This window comes from Harpia harpyja, chromosome 20, assembly GCF_026419915.1.
Source record: "Harpia harpyja isolate bHarHar1 chromosome 20, bHarHar1 primary haplotype, whole genome shotgun sequence".
Lineage (NCBI taxonomy): Eukaryota > Metazoa > Chordata > Aves > Accipitriformes > Accipitridae > Harpia > Harpia harpyja.
In genome coordinates this window covers 10689768-10712670 of record NC_068959.1, presented here as the reverse complement: position 1 = coordinate 10712670, position 22903 = coordinate 10689768, and the positions used below count along the sequence as shown (strand labels likewise).

The 22903-nt window shown below is 60.1% G+C and overlaps 2 protein-coding genes across 7 annotated transcripts; both read left to right on the top strand.

Moving 5' to 3' along the window:
- Positions 1–45: 45 nt before the first annotated feature.
- Positions 46–2085, top strand: LOC128155074 (alpha-2C adrenergic receptor-like). Its single transcript, XM_052816590.1, has one exon. The coding sequence runs from the start codon at positions 321–323 to the stop codon at positions 1347–1349; it is 1029 nt and encodes a 342-aa protein (XP_052672550.1). The 5' UTR covers positions 46–320; the 3' UTR covers positions 1350–2085.
- A 3414-nt stretch (positions 2086–5499) lies between these two features.
- GRK6 (G protein-coupled receptor kinase 6) lies at positions 5500–21916 on the top strand. 6 transcript variants are annotated; one of them, XM_052816396.1, is made up of 16 exons: positions 5500–5635; positions 9162–9257; positions 11995–12107; positions 12432–12509; positions 12780–12880; positions 14153–14245; positions 14572–14635; positions 15299–15428; positions 16184–16328; positions 17129–17166; positions 17307–17396; positions 17488–17696; positions 17977–18114; positions 18366–18503; positions 18664–18798; positions 20344–21916. In XM_052816396.1, the coding sequence occupies exons 1-16, from the start codon at positions 5584–5586 to the stop codon at positions 20392–20394; spliced, it is 1671 nt and encodes a 556-aa protein (XP_052672356.1). In that variant the 5' UTR covers positions 5500–5583; the 3' UTR covers positions 20395–21916. The 6 variants fall into 6 exon arrangements, with proteins under 6 accessions (XP_052672356.1, XP_052672354.1, XP_052672355.1 ...); XM_052816394.1 differs by having other exon boundaries at positions 15299–15439; positions 16138–16328; XM_052816395.1 differs by having other exon boundaries at positions 15299–15439; positions 16138–16328; positions 19595–21916.
- The last annotated feature ends 987 nt before the right edge of the window (positions 21917–22903 follow it).

The window sequence follows — 22903 nt, the reverse complement described above, 5'->3', positions numbered from 1 at the left end:
GTCCCTCCCTCCCTCCTTCCCTCCCGCCCTCCTCCGGGCTGGGACCAGCGGAGTCAGCGGGGCTGGCTGCCGTGGGAGCCGCTCCGGGGCTCCCGGCACTGCCACCGCCCCGCGTGCCTGGCCAGGCGGCCACCAGGCCGGGACGACCTCCGCCTTGCTGCCAGACCGGGTCAGTACGGGAGCAGTGGTGGCCAGGACGCCCCCCCAGGGACTCAGCGATGCCGGGGCTGCGCCACCAGATGCGGCAGGGCCGGTGAGCAGGGTGTGCGTGGCGGGGGGCAGCCCCATGGGGCTTCGTCAGCCTGAAGGGCTGGGCCAGCATGGAGCCAGCCGGCACCCTCCCCAATGCCTCCGGTAACGGCAGCGAGGCCGGCAGCGCCCCGCACTCGCCTGCAGCCACGGGACTCATCCTGCTGGCCGCCCTGGCCGTCCTGCTGGCCACGCTGGTGGGCAACGCGCTGGTGGTGGTGGCCATCTCCACCAGCCGAGCCCTGCGGGCCCCGCAGAACCTCTTCCTGGTGTCCCTGGCCTCGGCGGACATCCTGGTGGCTGTCCTCGTCCTGCCCTTCTCGCTGGCCAACGAGGTGATGGGCTACTGGTATTTTGGGGGCGTGTGGTGCAGCCTGTACCTGGCGCTGGACGTGCTGCTCTGCACCGCCTCCATCGGGCACCTCTGCGCCATCAGCCTCGACCGCTACTGGGCCGTCACCCGGGCAGCCCGGCTCAACCTGCGCCGCAGCCCCGGGCGGGTGAAGGGGATGATCGCGGCGGTTTGGGCGGCGGCAGCCCTGGTGGCACTGCCACCGCTCCTGCGGGCCCGGCCGGGGGGCCGAGAGTGCCAGCTGAGCCAGGAGACCTGGTACGTCCTGGCCTCCTGCGCCGCCTCCTTCTTCGCCCCCTGCCTCGTCATGGTTGCCGTCTACTGCCGCATCTACCACCTGACTGCCCGGCGGACGGCGGCCCTCCTCGCCGCCCGCTCCCCTCGCCCCGCCAGCACCGGCAAGAAGGGGCCGGGGGTCAGGGTGCCGGGCTGGCGGCACCGGAGCCAGCACCAGAGCGTGTCGCTGTGCCGGCAGCGGCTGGTGCGGGCGCAGGAGCGGCGCTTCACCGTCGTGCTGGCCGTGGTGATGGGGGCCTTCGTGCTGTGCTGGTTCCCCTTCTTCTTCACCTACAGCCTGGGGGCTGTCTGTGGGGAGGGCTGCCGCGTCTCCAAGCCTCTCTTCAGCTTCTTCTTCTGGATCGGCTACTGCAACAGCAGCCTCAACCCCCTCATCTACACCCTCTTCAACCGGGACTTCCGCGCCGCCTTCCGCCGGCTCCTCGCCGTCCCCCACCGGCACCGCGCCTAGGACCTCACTGGGACACCAAGGATGCAGCCCCCAGCCCCGCTCGCCACTGGCGGCACCCGGCCCCGCCGTGGACCCTAGACTGCAGTGCCGGTGTGCATCTCGAGGTACTTTTGGAAACGTGGGGTTTAATAAAATGAGGCCAAAACCTGTGCCCGGGGCTGGCGTCTGCCTCCTGGGAGGCCATCAAGCGGCATCCATCACCAGCACCCGTTGTCATCCCACCTGTCCTCTTTGCAGCATGGGTGACCCGCTGGTGGTGACAACTCGCCATGGCAGCTCTGGCGAGCGCCAGTCCTCCCCGCTGCCAGGCGAACCCCAGCTCCTCTGCACGCCTGTGACTCCCAGCATCCTCTTGCGCAGGGGATGGACCCCACGGCTGTGGGGTGGGGGAGATGAAACTCCCCACGTGGCAGCATCACTTGCACCGGGCTGAGCTGGCCATGCCACTGCAGCAGCCCAGTCCGAGCCCTGTGCCTCTCTGCCGGGGCTGTCCCCTCTGGCTGCCCATCAGCACGTAGCTGTGCCATCATGCCATGGGAGCCCCATGGAACCACATACATACCCCACGGTGGGATACGAGGGGTGCGGGGCTGGGGTGCGACACCCCACATCCTGCTCAGGGGCTTCATCGGGATCTTGCTGCAGGAGGGAAAGGAGGAATGACATCCCAGTGCTGGAAAGACCGTCCTCCCTTGGGAGAGTGTGGGAGATGGGACCGCATGGGAACAGGCTCCAGTACAGCTTGAGGTGCGAGGGGCCACGGGGGCAACCATGGGGCGAAGACCCGGGGGCAACCACATCCTCCCAGGGGCAGCAGCCACCCTGCACCCGCCCTGCCCGGCTCCCTGCCCCACTCCGCACAGACAGCCGGGGGTCAGGGGCCGCTCCACTTCTCCAGCTTTGCCGCTCAAAATAGAAAATCTCAAAACATTGGACTTTCACTCGGCTAAAAACAGCTGCCGGCGCCTGGGAGCTGGAGCCCAAGGAACGCCGGCCCCCGCCGGCCCCCGCCAGCCCCCACCAGCCCCTGCCGGGGTGGGCACAGCTTAGCCGGGGGGCCGAAAGGGACAGGGGTACTCGCAGCGGTGAGGACTCCTGGGTCATCCCCTGCACCCACTGGCCCTGTGCGCAGAGGGTCGTGGCATGAGCTCTGGGACCAGCAGAGGCTCCCGGCAGGGATCGTGCCAAGATGGGGACCCAGCGCTGACCCCCTGGAGGCAGTCGGCCCCAGCGGTTGCAGCCATGCTGGCACCATCTGCGGAAGAAGCTGCCCTATCGCTGCCGCCTGGCTTCCCCTCCCGCGGCTGCCTTTCGCCTTTTCACAATTATACAGCACTTTGCTTCTAAAAATACCTAGGGAGATGAGGGCGCCTGATGGGGACTCGGCCAGGCCAGCTCAGCCGGGGAAGAGGAGCTCTCCCCCAGGGGCACCAGCCCCGTGGGCAGCACACCGGGGCCCCACCACACAGGCCTGGCTTGTGCGCTCTGCCCTCACCCTTGCCTGGCCCTGCTCTCACCCTCGCCCAGCACTGCAGGGGCCAACCAGGGGACCAGGCACTGTCCTGGGCGTGAGTGTGCGGATCCAGGATGCTGCAGGGCAGGATAGGCTGGGGACCAGCCGGAGTGGGGGCATGCAGGGACCCCCTGCCCCGGCTTGGCGTCAGAACAACATCCGGGAGCTTCAGGCTGATGTCCGAAACATCAGATCTCAAGGGCTGGATGGGGTCTGGGATCACCTGGTCCCCGCCTTTGCCCCAGGCACTACTGCGATGCTGGGGCACTCCGGGGAGAGTTCCCCCACTGAGCATCTCCCACTGCATTGCCATCCAGCACACCACCCTATCCACAGCAGATGGGTCAAGCAGGTTGCTCTGTATCTCCACAGCAGCCATTTCCATTCCAAGTTTGTACAAAGTCTGTTTCACCTGCTACAGCATGACCCTTATTCCTGCCCCGCTCACGAGCCGCCGTGACCCCAGTACTGCCGGGAAAGCAGCTCCCCTCAAAGCGCTGATTACTCCTGCCCAACTGCAGCACCTGCGCTCGTCCACCTGGAATTGCATCCTGCATTTTCAGGCTGTTTCTCCAATTTCTCAAGATTATTTTGAATTATTCCCCTGATAGGCTTGGGTTTGGAGCCGTCTCCAGCCACACCTCCTCCGCAGAGCTAAAAAGCAGAGTCCTGGTTCCACCACCTGGGCTGCCTCCAGCTGTGTTGGGGACACCAAGACCCCTCTGGACCCTCGTGCTGCTCCGGCAGCACCCTGTGGCTGATAACTCTTGCCAGCGGTGGGAACAGTGCTGCAAAACACCAGCTGGGAGGAAACAGAAAGTAGCAACCTAAGGGTTAAACATGCAAATGCAAAGAAACAAAGTCATCACATTTGAGGCTCAAAATAAGTATGTGCCACCTTTAAAAGGAAAGCAGCTCTAAAAGAAGAAAGCTCACAGTGTGAGCTCATCCCTCATGGCAGAGTGACACGGGAGATCACCTCCGAGGTATGGCAGGGCAAAGCATCCTCCTCCTCCTCGTTATCACTGTGGATTCGTAACCAGAAGATGCGACATCTGATCTCCAGCGGATGCTGAAGGGCACGGCAGACCACAGTCAGTACTGATTGCACAGGCCATGAGTGCTTGGAATAATTTGTGTTGTTATTGTCAGCCTCGCTACAGCCTGAGGACATGAACCCCTTCCCTCCTGCTTGCTAGCACAGCCTGGCCGAGCAGCGTTCAGGGGCCCAGGCTGGTCCCCACCAGCAGGTTGCCATTGACAGAAGCCGGTGGAGGGACCTGCCCATCACCCCATGCTCCTCCATGCCCTGGCCACCACCAACCCTGTACCTGGGGCAGCCCCACTGCCACCAGCCCCTGCACGCGAGGCAGGAAGGAGGCATCACCTGTGGGCTGGAGCAGGAGATGGCAGAGGTGACATCTGCACACGAAAGCCAGGAGCAGAAAGCAGGGCAGGCACAACTTGCTAACAGGTAAGAGGGTTCATGAGCGGTTTTACACCTAGGAGAAGCAGGGAGCCGGGCAGGTCATCTGCAGGGCTGACGGACCGCCAAGGGGTGCTTGAGTAAGACAGAGCTCTGCAGAGAAATCAATTACTTATTTGCTGGGGAGCAGGCGGGGAGACGATCCCACACCACAGCTTGTCTTCAGACGGGGTAAGGCTGCTAACCGAAGTACCAGTAAAAAAAAAAGGCTTTTAGAGCAAATCATCAGGGGGAAGAAGCCTGCAGGAGCAGCAGCACTTGCTGAAGAGCCCAAGAAGAGCTCTAACATCAGAATGGCACACGACCAGCCACCGACATCAGCCCCAGCAGGACGAGGCTGGCAGTGCCGCATCCCCCACCGCCAAGGGCACCAGGGGATGAGGAAACCCCAAACCTCCACGGCAGCAGCGACCGGGGAGACCGGGCCCAGCACCAGAGCTTGCGCCACCCGCCCCGCAGGGATTGACCAACACCGGACACGCGGGCACTTGGAAGATTTTACTGAGGCCATCGCAAACGCAAGGCCAGGCTACAAAGAGGGGGAAGGCTCCCCTAAACACGTAACTGCTTTTAACAGGAGCACAGGACACCTAGAGAGGGCCCTGGGTGCACCAGCGGCCGGGCCCCCCGCCCGCCATCACCCCAAACCCCAGCACGGAACGCCCACGCTCTCCCTGGAGCCCTGCCGCAAGCCCCGCCTTATTAAGCAGCCGCGCGGCCCCACCCCCCCGAACGCCCCTATCACGACGCAAGCTGGAGCGGAGTGGCAGCTCCCCACCCAATCAGATGCCGCAGGAGGCGGGCCTCTTCATGTGGTGCGCGCCGTTGACCCTCGCCCAATCCGTTCCCGGAGCGGCGGCTGCGCTCCCTGAGTGACACCTCGCCCTCCAGTCAGCACCCGCCCCCTCTTCCCGGCAGGGCTTCGCCAATGGCCGCCGAATGACGCGCGCTTCTCTCTCCCCGCCCCGCCCTCCCACACCTCCGCCCGCCGCGGGGCCAACGGGAGGGCAGCGGCGCGGCAGAGGGGGCGAGGCTTCCTTGGGGGGCTGGGCCAATGGGAGCGCGGCGCGGGAGGAGCGTGGGCAGGCATTGGCGGACTGGGTGCGGGTGGGCGGGGCGCGGCGGCGACGGCGGCGGCGGGGGGAGGCGGCGGCGGCGGCGGCGGGGCGCGGGCCGAGCCGAGCCGAGGGGAGCGGCGCGGAGCCGGGCGGGAGGCGGCGGTGCCGCCCGGGCCCATGGAGCTGGAGAACATCGTCGCCAACACCGTCCTCCTCAAGGCCCGCGAAGGTGAGCGGCGGCACCGGGCGGACGCCGGTGCCTGGACCTGAGGCGAGGGGGGCGGTGTGCCGCGGGGAGGCGGCAGACCCGGGGCGGCGGTGGGGCAGGCGGTCCCGGGGCAGCCCGGCCGCGGAGCGAGCCCAGCGCCCGGCAGGTGCCGGCCGGCCGGCCGGTGACCTGAGCCGTGAGCCCGCCGGGCCGCCTCCTGGAGCGGCGTCCGCTCCCCGGGGCTGCTGCCGCCCGGCGGGGCTGCAGGCTCCGGCGACGTCTATCCCCGGGACCCAGCCCCGGGCTGACCCTCCCGGGGGGGTCGCGGCCTTGGCTGCCCCCGGCGCTGCTGGGATCGGGGAGGTAACGGCGCAGGTTGGGCCCAGGCCGCCTCAAGGCAGTCGGCTCTAAACGAAGCCCCGGCGCGGGGTGCTGCTCCGGGCAGGCGGGGGCTGCTCCGCGCCCCGGGCTTGTGGTGCCTCCGGGGGGTGTTGAGCCCTCCGAGGGTGGCCTTGCTGCCTCTCCGTGTGGAAACCGCCCTGCAGCCCCTGCCTGCCTCCCGCTGGTGCTGGTGGTCTCCAGCCTTACCCCTTCCAGAGGCTTCTCTGGCTCCTCTGGCAGAGGGGAAAAGCAGCTTTAGGAGAAAAAGTAGATTTCGGGCAGGTAAACTGCTGCTTCCCACACAAGGGCCGATCCCGAAACTGCGGCGGTGAGCCCCACCCCTCTGCCACCTTCACGCCAACCCTGGCCCCTGGTCCGCTCAGCGCCAGGAGCTTTGCTGCGGGCCCACAAACCTCCTGCTGCTTCAGGGGTCACGGCTGAATGCCAGGGCCTCGGCGTGGGATGCAGCCTGCCAGCAGTGGGGCTGTCCGGCAGGTACAGGGGAGCTGTGCAGAGAAGCCTCGGGATGGCTTAAGGAGAGAGCCGGGAAGTCTGTCACAGAGGAGCCTGGTCCTTTGCAGGGAAGATCTGATTCAGTCAGGCGTCGGGGAGTTCATTAGATCACATAAAGTGGCGGGGAAGTACAGTCCCTCCTGGCCCATGGCGTGCAGCTGGCCAGACCAAGTCATTCTGGAGCCTGAGGGGCCCACTGAAATCCTGTTTGAGGGCTTTGGAGATTAGATTTGTGGGAGCAAAGAGCAACAAAATTAAATTTACACTGGCAGAAACAATTTTGAGCTGCTTGAAAACCAGGCTTAGTGTAGGTACTTCAGGCACGGTGACTGTGGTGGACCATGACATTATGGTTCCTAATAGCAAGGTTTGGTTCAAAACCAAGTCTGGACAACACCAAACAGTGGCATTTGTGACCTCTAGACATGAGACCCTGCTTCACATGGAGTGAGTGACCAGGAGACTGTCTCCTGTTGTGCCTTCAGCAGAGTGGAGTTTGGTTGCTGATGCAGAGCGAGGCATCGGACGGCTGCTGCAGTGCTTCCCAGTGCTCCTCCAGTGCCTCAGCCTTGGCAGGTGGTGGGCAGTTGGGCTGCAGGCAGATACGATCCACTGACACGCTCGTGCCAGAAGGTTCCTGGCCTGCGAGAGCTGCAAGTGGCTGTGCTGCCTGTCCACAGCTCTCCCACCCATGGCTGAGTGGCCGTGGTGGCCACTGGGGAGAGCTCTGGCAGCCTGTGTGACAGGACAGAGCCGCTTTGCTGGCCGGGTCCAGCAGCACCAGGTGCTTTGCTCCAGCCCAGCCTTTTTGGGAACCTCGTAGTCTGATGTGGCAGTGCAGGGCTGAGATCACCCTGGACATGCTGCAGGGGGCTGCTGACAACTGCTGCCACAGGATGACCATGCTCTGTGTTTCCTTCAAACTCTTCTAGGAGGGTTTGGCCCAGGGAAGGTGAAGGATCCTTCCCCTGTTGTCCCCCTTGCCTGCCGGCTTCTGGCAGAGAGACAACAGACCAGCTTTGAGCTATCACCAAGCCCTCAAGCTCCCTTGTGGTGAGTTCTGGGTGGAGGCGGCCCACCCCTTGCCCCATCCCCAAAATGGGGGTGCTGGGAGGTTGGTGTGCAGGAGACAAGTTCCCTGCTGGGCTGCTTGCTGCAGCGCCGGGAGGGCGGGGGAGAACCGTGCATGAAGCGTGCTGGAGCCTCCTTTCAAAGCAAACAACTCAAGGAAATGCAAGCTGATGGTCCTCGTCCTCTGGGTGCTGTGGGGCATTGCTCTGCCTTTCCTTGAGCGCTCTTGGGGTGAGGATGGCTTGTCCTCCTGTGCCCTCACTTAGTTGTCCCCGTCCGTTTCATTGCCACAAGCTGTGGCTGACAAGAAGGTGTCTGTGCTGCTGGTTTCTTCCACCCCTGCTTACCCTTGAGTCACTTCCTTCCTGAGTTTGTACAATCGTGCAGCACAGCTGCTGGTGCGGGGCAGATGTAGCACAGCGACCCACAGTGTGCCAGGGGCTCGGACCTGGGGCTGGCCCTGCAGAAGGCCGTCTGTGATGGCCCCATCCCACCTGCCTGTCCAACCAAGGCCTCCTGCGGCGCAGGGAGCTGGATGCCCCGGGGACTGCATCTAGGATTTGGGTCTGAATTGCATCCACAGTGGAGGAAACTGTTATGAAAGTGTTTCTCAAGAGCTGATAAATGATGTTCAACCCCCCCTGATTTCAGAAAGCCATGCCTTTGGCCCAACTTGGCAGGGTGGTTTAATGTATTTCCAAAGGGAGGTGGGAGATCATGTGTGTGTTGGCACCGGGCGGGGGGGAGGCAATCCCTGGAGGTTGGCTGATCCCAGCGATCAGTATTTCAGTACTTAGTGCTTGCTATGATGTAAATTTTTTGGTCTATCTAGAAGCTTTCCCACCCTGTCCTACAGCACTGGGCATTTACTCCAGCAACTGAAGTTGGAATAATATCTGGTTCTTGGATCTTGCTTTTCTGAGGCTGGCTTATCTCTGGAGAAAGGTGGGAGTGTCCCCACTTCACAGGTGGGAAACTGAAGTGATGAGCCCCGGGCAATGCAGTGAGTTGTCTGTGGAGCCCGGATTAGAGCAGGAATTCCTGTCTCCCAGCTTCATGTCCTCCCTCTGAGAGCCCCTCCCTGGAGTAAGCAATCAGTCTGGAATGAGTAGGTGGCGTGAACATCGTTACTACAGCAGGAAGAGCTTCACACTGAGCAAGGCTTGGCCTTGAGAGGTGATTAGTTATGCAGAGGTCCTGAGGACAGGCCTGGGAGCCAAGAACTCTTGTCCAGGCATAGAGTAACCTGTGGCTTTAGGCACTCCTGCCTGTGCCCTGATTCTCCCATCTTAAATACAAGTTAACTGAGATGTCCAGGTGAAAGGTCTTCATGTTCTTGGTTGGGACTTTGTTCAGCAGCCAGAGTGGTTGGTCTGTCCACTTCCTTTGGCAGTCAGAGGCTCTAACACTTTTGTTCCACCAGCCAGGAGACGGCAGTACGGCTTTGGTCTTGTTTTCCTTGCCTGGGCTTGCTCGTGTAAACGGACAGAGGGTGTCTCCTCTCTTGGCTCCTGGCAAGGCTAGGCTGCAGTTGGACATCCTTGCTTCATAACTCACGGTGCCAATTTTGTGTGCCCTGCAGGTGGTGGCGGAAACCGGAAAGGCAAAAGTAAGAAATGGCGCCAGATGCTGCAGTTCCCCCACATCAGCCTCTGCGAGGATCTTCGACAAACCCTTGGTAAGATGTGGGGGCTGGCAGCAGCTGAGCAGCACCCAGGCTCCGCTCCGGAGCGGGGCCGGTGGGTGAGCATGTATGAGTGTTGTGCACCCAAAGTTGAGTCCCATGAGGGTCAGGGACATATAACAGGGCACGTGTCAGCCAAATCCCAGCCAGGATCACTCAGAGCTTGGGCTGTAGGGAAGAAACAATGGGTAGGTAAGTCACAGCTGCTGGGCGCTCGCTGGATAGTGCCTGTTGACGTACCCACACACCTTCTAGACTGTGACAAGCTTCACTAGAGATACACCACCTTCTCTGTGCAAACAGACCTGCTCGGTGTTGCAGTTTTGGAGCGTCACTCTGGGCTGCCTTTGCATAAATAACAAAGGCCCTGCTAATGTCCTCTGGATTCCTTGGCTGGGATTCAGTCCTGCTCTGCAGACCTCAGCTTCTAACACTAGTGCAGCAGCTTTTCTTGGGCAAAACTGGGTTCTTGCTGTGTGATATGGATGAGAATTGTAGAGCTGGGCAGGGCTTGGCCTGTCATTCTAATACTGCACTTTGTACTCTTCATGGTTTTAATGTTGTTTGTGCAGCAGGCTTGGTCCTGAGATCATGTGAAATTGTTTTGGGGCACGGAGGGTGGGAATGCTCTGCTTCCTGGGAAGGGGAGAGGTTGTTTAAGTTGTCACTCTGGATTCAGCTGCCAGCTGGAGAGCGGCACAGCGCTGGCCTTGTTTCAGAGCAGGTGTCCCTGGGCTGAGTGGCTTTTGGAGGTTTCTGCAGCTCCAGTCCCCAGTTCTGCCCTGCCCAGGTTTTCCAGGTCCCAGCAGCCCCAAGGAGGAGGGATGCCCCCTTTGAGGGCATGTGGAACTGTAGTGCCTGGAATAACTCAACCTCCATCATCCACACTGTAACCTCCAAGCTCGCAGTAGCCCAGTGCACACCGTGCATGCCATGCCTCACCTCCCTGCTGCCATGTACACCACGCACCACCTCTCGGGGCCGGCTTCGCAGCCGAGTGTAGTCACATGGAGACTCTTGCCTTGGTTTTGCTGCAGACTGCCTCTCTGGAGTGAGTTGTGAGCACTGAACACAGCAATGGCCTGGGCTCTCCCTGCAGCTCCCATCTTGGCCATTGCACCCCCTATGTGCTTCTGACTTGTGTGCCCTCAGCAGAGCTTTCCGTCAGCTGATGCCTGTCCTCTGCCTGCAGCCACCCTTCCTGTGGGTGTCATGACATGTTTTCCAGCACTGAACTTCACCTTTGTTGTGCTGCCCGTTTGCTGGTGGTGAGTGCTGGTGGTCTGTCTGTCTCTGCTGTCCCACTGTTTGGGACAGTGACTTTGTGAAGCTTTGGGAGGCAAGTCCCTCCCCAGCGGCTGGCTGTCACCACCCATGTCCCCACTTCCCCTTGGGGAGGCATGCAAGAAGTGCTTCTGGCCCAGGTGGTGGCTGCCTTGCTTGGTTTCCCCTTGGGAGAGATGACCCTGTTCCTTGTGCTTGGCTGACTCTTTGGCTGGAGTGGTTTTGTTTTCCCCTCACAGCCTGCTAGAAAGGCATTTCTTTCCTATTCCAGAGGCTTGGCAGGACCACGGGCATGGTGGGCTGGTTGCCCACTGCAGAATTAAGCTTTGTGTGCCCTGACCACAGGGAGCAACCCTCTGTGAGCCTGGGCAGCGGCGAGGGCAGCCAAAAGCTTCTGATCTCGCCAGCAGCAAACTCTTGTCCTCCTGAGCTGAAGGGAACTCCTTCCCCTGCAGACACAAGGAAACCGGCCGGTGCAGCGGAGCTGGTGAGGTGGCCTCCTCCCCCACGGCAGCCCAGCCGCCTCCGCGCTCTCGTGCACCCTCAGGAAGCCACAGCTTCCTCGGGAGAAACTGCTGCACGGGGAGGGGAAAGTCGGCAGTACTCAGCCCCCGGGAGTGCTGGAAGGTCCCCTGCAAGCCAGTGGATGGCTGTACATCTGCACCCCAGGCAGCCCGCAGCCCTCAGTGGCAATGGCTGTAACAGAAATCTGTTCTGGCCTGCAATCAGACAACATCTTATGAGTGGAAGGGGAGGAAAAAAACCAGAGAACTGGAAGTACTCTGGGTAGTCAAAAGGGTTTGCGCCTGGGCTGCCAGACTTCAGAGAGGGGTAGGAGGAATCAGCAGGGAAGCCGAGCTCCAGAGGGCAGTAGGAGTTGATATACAAGCGAGTGGCTGTCCCATGGAGTGGGGGGGGTCTAATTGCTGTGTGCAGCTTTAACAGGACATCTGTGGAAATGGTGCCTCCCATTTTGATGCTGCTGCTTCCAGCAGGGCCTTTGGGAATATGAGTGGTTTGTAAGAGTCATCAGAGCAACTCTTGGCCTGGAAGATCTGCCTCGAAATAAGCTCAGTGTGTTCCTCATGTTCCAAGGAAAGTTGTGTATCTGGAGTAGTCAGTCGATCTCCATGGGGAGATGATTGAGAAGAGAGCCTCCAGGCAAGCAGGAGACACAAAGGTCCCTTGCTAGAAAGAAGAGGGGCAGTTTGTACAGAACAGCAGGTCAAACCTCTTTCAGGGAAAAAGATCTTCCATAGGGGAATGTAAAAGCTCGGTCATGCCTCTTGTCCCCATTGGATGCATTTCACTTTCCTGAGAGTCTCAGGCTGGTGGGACCTGTGAGTAGCCAGCTGACGAGTCGCCAGCCCCTTCACCACTGCCTGTGGCCAGGGCGGTGGCTGCTCCTTTGGGGGTTGGCAGTGAGTGATCTTCTCCACATTTGCAGAGCGGGACTACCACAGCCTGTGCGAGAAGCAGCCCATCGGGCACATGCTTTTTCGGCAGTTCTGCGAGACACGACCTGAGCTGTCACGCTGTGTCAAGTTCCTGGATGCCGTGGTAAGAGCAAAGCCCGTCAGGCTTCGTTGGGGGAGGCAAGTATGTTCTTGGCGCCCTGGGCACAGACCGGTTGGCCCTGGGTGCCTCAGCAGTTGCCAGGTACTTCTGGGCATGTAGGGTTTTCCTGAAGGAAAAACCTGTGAGTTGCAGTTTTCTCCAAGATGGGGCTGGGCCTTTGCTTAGGGAGCTGTTTAATGGAGATCTGGTTTTCCAGGAAAGCATGGGAAACCTTGGGCAGAGGGTGTTGCTGCTCTGCAGCTGTTGCCCAGTAGCAAAGCTTGGTTCCTGGCTGGACCTGCTCCTCATGCTGTTTGCTCTATGCAGGCAGGGTATGAAGTGGCTCCAGATGAGAAGCGGAAGGAATGCGGGCAGCACCTGATTGAAAAGTACTTGAAGCCAAACGTGAGTAAGAGGGTTGCGTTTGCTGCCTGCAACGGTAGAGCAGTTGGAAAGCTGACAGCTGTCATTGCCCTCATCCTGCCACAGCGAACGTGCTGGGCAGGGTGGTGAGAGCAGAGTACAGAGCCACCCCACCACCTCACAAGTGACCATTACTGCTTTTCCCACTGGCCCGAAAGCAGATGGGCACCTGTGTGCTGTTCCTGTGGGCTTCTTCCTGGGAGGTTCCTTGTGCTCTGCTCCCTATGTCTGACTCCATCCCTTTGTCCCCAGAGTGAGGACCATGTGCCTGAAGTCCCCTCGCAGCTGGTTGATGCATGTTGTGAGAGGCTGGAGCAGGAACCTTCCAAGGAGCTCTTCAAGGAATCCACTAAGTAAGTCAGAGGGCTGGGGCCTGCCTTCAGGTCACAGCACAGGGTAGATGCTGCAGCTAACTCGCCTTGTCCCTCGTGGTCCCTTCCTCCAGGAGAGTGAGGACTGGTGCTAAGGCCTGTGGAGTTTTGGGCTAGTGGTTTGCAGCACAGCTACAGGAAAGCAAAGGCAAGAAGCTCCCATGGGCTCTGGGAGCCATAAGCTGCTGCAGAAACCTCTGTCACTCCTCTCAGTCTGCTGTGGATCTGAGTTGCCATTTGGGAAGACCCCGTTTCAGCGATCCTCAGCATCTGGCCACGCTGTTCCTAGTCTTGTGCCAGGATCTCGTAGGCACCCGTAGAGCAGAGCTGACAGCTGCAGTCCCAGTGCCAGCTGTCCTCTCCCGCTGGCTGCAGATGTGGCCGTTGTGGTTAGATTACACTGGCTGTTGCTTTAGCGATCTAAGGTCAATTCTGTTCCCATCGCAGAAGCAGTGGCTGAGGTCCTGGCTCCGGGTGCAAAGCAGAAGCTGCGCTTATAGCCTCCACCCCTCCCTGAACAGTAGCTGGAGCACGTTGCCTAATCGAGTGCAGGGCTGTGGCAATGGGTTTGCTGCAGTCTTCTGGGGAGTGTTAGCTCTGTGTGTGGTAACTAGTGTCGCTGTCTGAATGCAGAGCCTCCGGGCTGGGCCCTGCCTGCTCTTGGCAAGCTCTGAAAGGGGAAGAGCCCGTCCGCTTCTTCTTGATGCATGTCTCCAGTCTAGACACTATGTCTAAGGCTCTTTACTCCGCTGGGCAGCCCTGGCACCGGTCTCCGAGGCAGTTAGCTCTCTCGAGCAGGATCCCCTGTGGCCTTTTGTGCTGGATATTCATCTGAAAGTGAACAACTCGGCGCCCGGTGCTGAACATTGCTAGCAGCTTTCGGCAGCTGATTACAGCCTTGTGTCCGCGTTTGCCCTGTGAGCAGAGGGGCAATTGCAAAGAGTCTTATCATCCCCCTTTGTCCCACAGCCCAGACTGATGCTGAGAGGCCACAGTTAGCGGTGCCAGCCTGGTCCCAGGGTGCTGTGTTTGTCCCAGCAGTACCTCCAATGTGCCTTCCTTTTGCATCAGGCTTAGCGTGGAGGGGGGCTTTCTGGGCCAGGGCTATGTGGGTGATTCAGCACCGGGCTGGGTGAGGGGATGGCAAAGTAAACGGGCTCTCAGGGCTGCTCGCCTCCTCTTTCCTTGGACTGCTGGCTTTTTCCACGGGTGTGATCACCTCTCAGGAACCTTGCTGGCTCTGCTCTGTCCTAGGCTTATCCATGACTACCTGAGTGTGGCTCCCTTTGCCGACTACCTCGACAGCTTGTACTTCAACCGCTTCCTGCAGTGGAAATGGCTCGAACGGTAACACTCCCTGGCATTGCTGGGAGACCTGCACCCTCCTTGCACAGGCTGCCTGGGGAGTCCCTCGGGCTCCTTCCTGTGCTGGGCCCTGGCAGGAGCCAAGGGCCTGGCCTTTATCTGCTCTTGCTCCCCTTCAGGGCCATTTATTAGCACCATCAGCCTCTACTGGCTCCCTCAGCCTTGCTTGCCTCACAGGGAAGCAAGGTCTGTTGGAGCAGGGGTTTTGGGGTGAGCCAGTCTCTCAGGCCAGGGCATGGGGGTGGTTTGGGCTTCAGCCCCTGCTCTCTCCCTGCTCCCATCTCACTCCAGTTTCCTTTCCCTCACAGGCAGCCAGTGACCAAAAACACTTTCCGGCAGTACCGTGTGCTGGGCAAGGGCGGTTTTGGGGAGGTAAGTGACCACCATTTCCTCTGCATTCAGGGTACCAGGCAGCCACCATTGCCTGCTGCCAGATGCAGACCTGGGTTGGCCATCAGGGTGCCACAAGCTGCTCCAGCACCTGGAGGCAGGTGCTGCTGGCTGGGTGGACTGTGGGGGCTCTGCGCTGGGCACTGCTGTGCTCTGGGCATTGCAGGATCCGTCAGTTCCCCTCTGAGGGTCAGGAGCTCCCTCTCACCAGGCACTGGAGGTGTGGGAGGTGTTGCATAGGGTGGGTAGCACGTGCCCTGTGGTGCGTACTGCCACCCGGGCAGAGAGTCAGGTCTGTTCCCAGTGTCTTGGCAGAGGAAACTGCACTCCTGAAAACTGTCACTGTCAGGCTTCCTTCTGTTTCTGGAGTGGCCTTCTGTCTTCCCAAGCACCAGCCATGGTGCTGCTACAGGTGGCAGGGGCACTGCAGCCCTCTACTGCTTATCTGTGACATCTGGAGATGTCAGTGCTTGGAGATGTCACTGCTCCCTGTGTCCTTGCTTTGACAACAGGCTTCTCACTAACCTCAGAGTGAAGTGGGGACAGAGACATCTTTGCCTTCCTGTACTTCTTCCTGAGAGCAGAACCTAGACCCCCACTCTGGAAACAGCAGTGTGAGGGTGCTGAGCCTTGTCCCTCCTCCAGGTTTGTGCCTGCCAAGTGCGTGCCACGGGAAAGATGTATGCCTGCAAGAAGCTGGAGAAGAAACGGATCAAAAAGCGAAAGGGAGAGGCCATGGCCCTGAATGAGAAACAGATCCTGGAAAAAGTGAACAGTAGGTTTGTAGTAAGTACATAGGAATTGCTCTCACTTTGCTGCGGTGGTTGATTTCTTCCTCCAACCAGCCAGCCTGGCACTTCTGTGCTCCTCACCTGGTGTGGAGAGGCAAGAGCAGACCCTGCGCATGGCGGGGGGGGGTAGAGTCCTGGTGGCTGCAGATGTCTCACAAGGCTGGGGTCTGGCAGGACATCCTACTGCTTCCACAAGATGCTGTAAATGCCCCCAGACTCAGGCCCAAACACCCATCTGGTCTCACAGGCACCTTCTTAACCTCTGGGGCACAAGAAAGCAGCGAGAACTGTCTCCAGACAGCCAAGTGGGCAGAAGCCTAACCCTGAGCTGTGTGGTGGGGAGCTCTCTCCCTGGTTGCAGTGAGTTGTGGACAGCCTGAAACCTCCCTTTATGGAGGATTCATCAGATGCTGCCCCAGGGTTGCTGTTGGTTGCTGCTTGCCCCAGAGGACAGCAGTTCTGGCTCAGCTAAATAGTGTCCTCCCTGTCTGAGGAAAACGGGGTGTGCTGGGACTGCTGGGCACTTCCACGTCCTCCTTGGGTTTGCACAGTTCCCCCTGTGCCTCCTCTGCTGGCAAAGGCCCAGTCCTGCTGCCCATGAGTGGCTGCTTGGGTGACAAAGTGCCCATCAGAGTGTGGGCACTTCCCTCTTCCAGCTGTGTCTTCTAACAGCCTTTCTGCCCTGAATTGCAGGTGAGCTTAGCCTATGCATATGAAACTAAAGATGCTCTCTGCCTAGTGCTGACCCTCATGAATGGAGGGGACCTCAAGTTCCATATCTACCACATGGGAGAGGCTGGCTTTGAGGAGCCCCGGGCAGCTTTCTACGCTGCCGAGATCTGCTGTGGCCTCGAGGACTTGCACCAGGAGAGGATAGTGTACAGGTGCGCGCTGCCTGGTCCCTGCTGGGAGACCTTGTACGGGCTGCAGAAGGAAGAGGGTTCCTGCTGCTCTTACTAGCCCAGCTGGGTCTGTCTGCTCAAGAAAATAAGCTCAGGCTTGAAAGCAGCACAGGGCTGAGTGAGAGGGGATCAGGAACAGAAAGCTGATCTCATGGGAGAGACGTCAGAGCTTAGCTTGGCTTCCTCATGCTGGTAAATGATCACCAAGAACAAGATGTGATCAAGCTGTGAATGCCTCAGGGCAGGCACTGGGGTGCTTAAATCCCTGGGCAGTATTGACACTAGAACAAAGGAGGGTAGGCTGCCCTTATATGCTCAAGACTCAGAGCTGGGCAGGAGGGAGAACACGCTGATGTATGACTGTACTCACCGGGTTGTGTGATGCAGCGTTAGGGAAAGCACAGCTAAACACAGGGACGGAAAGTCCCTTCTAGTCCTACCGTGTGCCTTGCCCTGGGGCAGGGCAAGCAGAAGCAGCCTCTGCTCCTTCTCTCTTGCACGGCACCATAGCGAGGTCTGCACCTGCAAAGAGGGAATCAGCCACAGGCTCACTGCTTCCTTGCGGAGGGTTGCAGGTTGTCATGTCCTGCCTCTCTGCCCAGGAGGGGAGAGCTTGCAGGGCTAACTCCGGGGCAGAAGGGCGAGGGGAAGGTTATCTGTGTGCCCGAGGCAGGGGCATTGCATCCCTCTGCTCTTACCTGTGAATTCTTGAGATGTTGCTGTTGCTTGTGTCCTTTGCTTTGACAACAGGCTTCTTGCTAATCAAGTCCCTTCCTTCCTAGGGACCTGAAGCCAGAGAACATATTGCTGGATGACCATGGTGAGTGCAGGGTCAAGAGGAGCCCTGGGTCTGAGTCCTTCTCTCTTCCTCTCCTTGAACCAGGGTTGCTCTGTGTTCTTGGCAGCTTCAAATATTGTCCCTTGACCTTGTCCTGTTAACTTGCCCCCTCCTCTGTGCAGGTCACATCCGTATCTCAGACCTGGGGCTAGCTGTGCATGTGCCTGAGGGCCAAACAATCAAGGGCCGGGTGGGGACAGTTGGCTACATGGGTAAGTGGCCCTGCTTTAATCAAAAAGTGGTCTCTGACTGCACACGTGCTCTCCCTGCCCTCACATGTCCCTCACCCCCGCTGCTATGTAGCTCCGGAGGTGGTGAAGAACGAGCGCTACACGTTCAGCCCAGACTGGTGGGCTCTAGGCTGCCTGGTGTACGAGATGATCGAGGGACAGTCCCCCTTCCAGCAGCGCAAGAAGAAGATCAAGCGGGAGGAGGTGGAGCGGTTGGTGAAGGAAGTGCAGGAGGAGTACTCAGAGAAGTTCTCGCCCTGCGCCCGCTCCCTCTGCACCATGGTACGAGTGTGCATCCCTGTCCCTTTGCTCCCACCACCTCTTTGCACGCAGCAGGAGAACGTGGAGGCTGCTCCGCGTAGAGGTGCTGGTGGCAGCCAGGTTCCCTTGTCTCCGATAACGCAGTGCAGGAGGATCCAGAGTGCCTTAATTCCTCGCTCTCCCAGCCGCTTAGCGGGCCTGTGCCGTCCCTAGAGCCATACTGCAGGAGCCCAGCTGACCTCAGGGCTGCTCCTGCCTGAAGCACCCTCCACCCAGGACACTGATTTCCTTTGTGTTGCAGCTCCTGTGCAAAGACCCTCTGGAGCGCCTGGGGTGCCGAGGAGCTGGGGCCAAGGAAGTGAAGGAGCACCCTCTCTTCAAGCACCTCAACTTCAGGAGGCTGGAAGCAGGCATGCTGGACCCCCCCTTCAAGCCAGATGTAAGTGCCTGTCTGTATCCTGACCTCTTCAGACACTGGTGCTGTCAAGGGAAGCGAGAGCCCTGGAGTGGCTCACCTAAGGAGATGGGGCCCATCCCCTTCCCTCTTGTTTCTGGAGCCTGGCAGAACAGGGGTCAAGCAAGCTCTGGGCTGCAGGGAGAGGGGGTCTGGGCTTGGCCATGAGCCACGGCTGTTTGAGGTGGTGGCATCATCATGGAGCCTGGCATTAGAGCAATCTTTGTGCTGTTTAGCCCCAGGCCATCTACTGTAAGGATGTTCTAGACATCGAGCAGTTCTCCACGGTGAAAGGGGTGGAGCTGGAGCCCACGGACAACGACTTCTACCAGAAGTTTGCCACGGGAAGTGTGCCCATTCCTTGGCAGAATGAGGTAGGTTTGCAGGACAGGTCTTTGCTCCTGCTTGTGTCTGCCATGGCCGAGTGCAGTGTCCCGCAGGGCTCATGCTGTCCCTGGTGCTCTTGTGCTCTGCTGGGCCCTCAGTGGTGGGCTTCGTGTGACAGTTGCTGCAGCCATCTTTGCCCTCTTCCAGATGATCGAGACGGAGTGTTTTAAGGAGCTGAATGTCTTTAGCACAGACGGCATGGTGCCCCCAGACCTGGATTGGAAAGGGCAGCCTTCTCCGCAGCCCAAAAAAGGGTTACTCCAGCGCTTATTCAGCAGACAGGTAAGAGTGTTTGCCCAGCGTTTCCTCCCCAGCAAGTCCTCTAGCAGAAATGAGCCTGCTCCGCCTGTGCCAGGCAGATCTGGCAAGGAGGTGGGCACAAGAGTGCAGCAGGCAGAGTCTCCCCTAGTGTTGGGTAGCTGGACCCCAGGGCTCCCAGGGGGACCCATGCAAGGGTGCAGGGAGCCAGCCCTCGCCTGGCTGGCACTCCCTGTGCTGGGGGACTCGAGGGGGCTGGCATGGAGTGTCCTGGCTAAACGTGCTGGAGTCACACAGGCGGGGGGATGTTGAAGGCACTAAAATAGCAATCCTCCCTTCCTACATGAATAATACCAACCCTGAAGAAGACCTTGCTCTTGGAATGGGCTGCGTGGGCTCCCCAGAGCATTTCTGCCAGGCCTTGAGGCAGGCAGAGAGCAGTTCTTTCGAGGGACAAGGAGAACGGAAATGTCTTGCAGCTGCTGTGGCCTTGCTTGCCTGCCTGTCTCCTCTGCCCAGAACAGTCTTTGCCTTCTTTCCAGGACTGGCAAAGTCTGGGCTGCTGCCTCTCAACAGCTGCTTGCAGCTGTGGGACTCAAGCGTGGTTGGCTCTGGACCCACTCTCAGCCACCTGGTGCTGACTCCTGCTTCCCCGATGAGCTCCCAGTTGTGCTTCTCTGTTCAGTGGGCTGCCCTAGCCAGACCCAGCTCTGGGCTGGGATAGCCAGCCCTTCCTGAGGCAGGCAGGACCTGCCGGAGGATGGGCAGCTGCCTGTAGCAGGGGTTGAGCTGTGATTTGCCGCGTGTTTTCTCTTTCCAGAGGTGAGCAGTCTCTCCTGGCTGCTCTGCTCAGGGAAATACCCGGTGGCCCGCGGACATGGCAAGATCTGGGAAAGAGGAGTGTTGTCCTTCAGTGCCTATCCCCTGACCCCAGCAGAGCACAAGCTGCTTGTTGTTCTAACTGCCCCGAGCCACTAATCCCGCTTCCCTGCTCTTGCTGCCTTTGTCGGGGAGGCCTTGCCCTCAGCTTGAGCCAAAGCTGCCCCTGCACTGCCGCTGCTGGGAGCTCCGCTCCCAGGGGGCTGTGGGAAGTTTCCTTCACTCCTCTCTTCGGATGTCCGGGACACACAGAAGGGTTGAGAAACCATGAAGGGTTTGGCATTGCCCCGTGCTCAGACTCCCTTTCCAGCAAAAAGGGCTTGGGCTGCTTCTGTGGCTGGCCGAGCCCTGAGTGGGGCAGATCGTCTGTGCCGGCACTGAGCTGTCTCCCTGGGTGGCTGTAGCCCATGGAGCCCCTCTTCCTTCCAGCTTATGAGCTAGTCAGCTGCGTGCTCACCAGTCTGTCTGCCAGGAGCTGAACCCCCAGATGCAGCTTGACTGTTTCTCTGCAGATGAGGGATCCCCTCCAGCCCCTTGCCTCCATGTACCTCTCCCATGTGCAGGCCAGGGGGGGGCCTGGCCCTTCCCTGCCTGAGGGCAGCTGTAGGCTGGGTTGTGTGACCTTGCTCACCCTCTGCTTGCTGTGCTCCTCTCTCTCCCTCCTCCCTCTCCTTGCCCTTCTGACTTCAGGACTGTTGTGGAAACTGCAGCGAGAGCGAGGAAGAGCCCACCCGGCTGTAGAGCACAGCTTGTTCTCCAGCCCCTGGGACCCCCTGGCCTCTCCGGGTGCCCAGCAGAACAGCAGCCCAGCCTGAAGGACAAGGTAGCAGCGGCCCCACAAGGTGGATTTGTTTACAGCTTTACATGTCTGTATTTGAAGACTCTGAGGATGGCTCCAGGGCTGGTGGCAGCACGCAGCTCAGGCTGAGGCCCATCTGACCATGGGCAAGCCCTTGTCCCCAAGACAGACCTGGACGCTTCTGAATCTGCCACTTGGGATTTTGCTGCTGCTGCCCACCGGCTGCCGCTCCCCTCCCGGGCCCAGGGTGGGAGGGAGGGATTGCACCGGTGTGGGCCAAGGCCAGGCTGGAGCAGCTCTGCTGACACATTCCATGGTGCCAAAGCAGCACTGCAGGTTTGGTGTATATTTATATATGTCAGTCTGTACATATCACATGTCAGTTTTTAATCTATAGGTGGGGGCCTGCACTGCCCCCACCCTGTCACAGGCACAAATGTCCTCCTATGGGGGGGAGCGACGGTCCCAGCTTTGTACCAGGGAGTCCTGGGCAGAGGCCTTCTGTGCCTTGAGGTGCCTAAAGCATCTTTCCTGGACCTTTCTGGCCGTGCTGAGGCGTCCCTGGCTCCAGCGGAGTCCATTGCTCAGCCCCGAGGCACAGGAAACGGCTGTGCCAAAGCGTCTACCATTGCATCCTGGCAGCAGAACGTCACTGCCTCACCCTCGCTTCCCTGTCTGCCGGAGCCTGCTTCCTCCCGCCTCGTCTCGCACATGCTGCCAGATCTGGGGAGGTGATCCTGGTCCCCTCTCCAGACCGCTGGCAGGCTGCCTGTGGCACAGCAGGACACAGCTGCTCCCACGGCACATGCTCAGAAGGTAGCTGCTGCTGGGTCCAAAGGGTCGGTCTGATCCCTGGCATGGTGCAGGATGGCCCCAGCGCAGTTCCACCAGCTCCGGACCAGCTGTCTGTGTGTGCTGGGGGTGCCACCATCTCCAGGCCCAGCTCGGTGTCAGAGGAACAGACATATAAGGGACCCTGCTCTCAGGGAGCAAAGCCATGGTAAAGGGAATGTCCCTTACTGGTGTCATGCTGTGAGCTGTGGCCCAAGAGTGAACGGGGCCGGGACCAGCCTGCCTGCTGTACCGGCTTCATGTGCATCCTCAGGGGTCCTGGGGAGCCAGCACAGCTCTTGTCCCCAAGGGCAGGGCAGGAGTGGAGGGGCTGGAGCCCTGTGTGTCCCTGGGGAGCAATGTGGGGGCTCAGCCCACCTCTCCATACTGCTTGTCCTGTCCCCTCGTGTGCATGCTCATCCCAGCTGTGTCCTGAGCAGTAACTCGTCTCTTCTGTGTGTGTATGCACACGCGTGCGTGTGTGCGTGCGTGTGTGCGTGCTGCCGCCTCGTGCTCATTCTGAGCCAGGCCCCCCCGGGGGGGCTGAGCACCTACTTGGACCTGTGGTATCATTTGCTTGCCTTGCACTAAAGTTGGAGAGTATTTAAATTTTTAACCTTTTGTTAAGCATAAGATTCGCCGTGCCTTCTATTGTCGTGTCAAGGGGGGGTGAACCGTGCAGAGGGGGACCTTGTGCCAGCACAGCTCCAGGCCATACAGGGTTGGTGGCTGTAAGGAGGAGAGGAGCAGGGACCCCTGTTCCTGGGCTGGTGCTCCGGTCCTGCAGGGAAGGGCTGGGGCTGCCCACCAGGACAAGGGCTGATGCTGAGCCCCGGGGACCGTGGGTCACCCTCAGTGGCTTCTGCTGGGTGGTTTTGGTCGGTGCAGGGCCATGAGAGGTACAAGGCCTTGTGCCGTTGGGGTGCTCTTGTCTGCTGTGGTTCCCTTTGGGGCACGTCGCCCCGCTCCCGTTTGCCTTCAGCACAGCCCCTCCTGGGATGTCACGGGTGTGCTGTGGGGCTGAGGTCAGAGTCCAGCTCCTCTCTGGGTGCTGTGCATTGCTCCTTCGGGGGGGGGTGGACCGTGCAGAGGGGGGACCTTGTGGAAGCACAGAGCATTGCCTCCTTAGCCCAAGGGACAGCCCCTCAAAGCGGGGACACGGCGTGAGCAGGGTTAGGGTCACGACAGTCGCCATGGGGGAGCGTGCAAAGGGGACAGCCTGGTTCAGGGTGGATGCAGGGGGGGGTTTGGGGTCCGGGGTCGGCGGCGGGGTCGGCGGCAGGGCCGGGTGGCAGCAGCGGCAGCCTCGTGCGCAGCGCGGGGGGGCCGCACACAGCTGCACAGGGATGAGAATAGCAAGTGCGGCTGGGTAGCTAGGGAACAGTTGCTATGGGAGCGGGCCGAGGAGGAGTTCTCACACTCGGAGGGGGCATCTTGGGGTAAAATCCAGGAATTTTCTGCAGCCATAGAAGGAAGGCAGGCAGGGCGGGGGGATGGGGACTGCCTGGGGATTGCTGCTCCCACCGCACTGGCCGGGGATGCTCGTGCCGCCCTGCCGGCACTGCCTGCGCTGTGGCACCCTGGCACCGAGGTCCTGGGGTCACCAGCGTGTTAGTGGTG

What these genes read in the sequence shown, in the direction of transcription:
- LOC128155074 (XM_052816590.1), top strand. Translation starts at nt 321, where the DNA reads ATGGAGCCAGCCGGCACCCTCCCCAATGCCTCCGGTAACGGCAGCGAG.
- GRK6 (XM_052816394.1), top strand. Translation starts at nt 5,584, where the DNA reads ATGGAGCTGGAGAACATCGTCGCCAACACCGTCCTCCTCAAGGCCCGC. An exon ending in GCAAGGGCGGTTTTGGGGAG is followed by an intron (nt 14,636 to 15,298) that starts GTAAGTGACCAC and finishes TCCCTCCTCCAG; the next exon opens with GTTTGTGCCTGCCAAGTGCG. An exon ending in ACCCCCCCTTCAAGCCAGAT is followed by an intron (nt 18,115 to 18,365) that starts GTAAGTGCCTGT and finishes TGTGCTGTTTAG; the next exon opens with CCCCAGGCCATCTACTGTAA.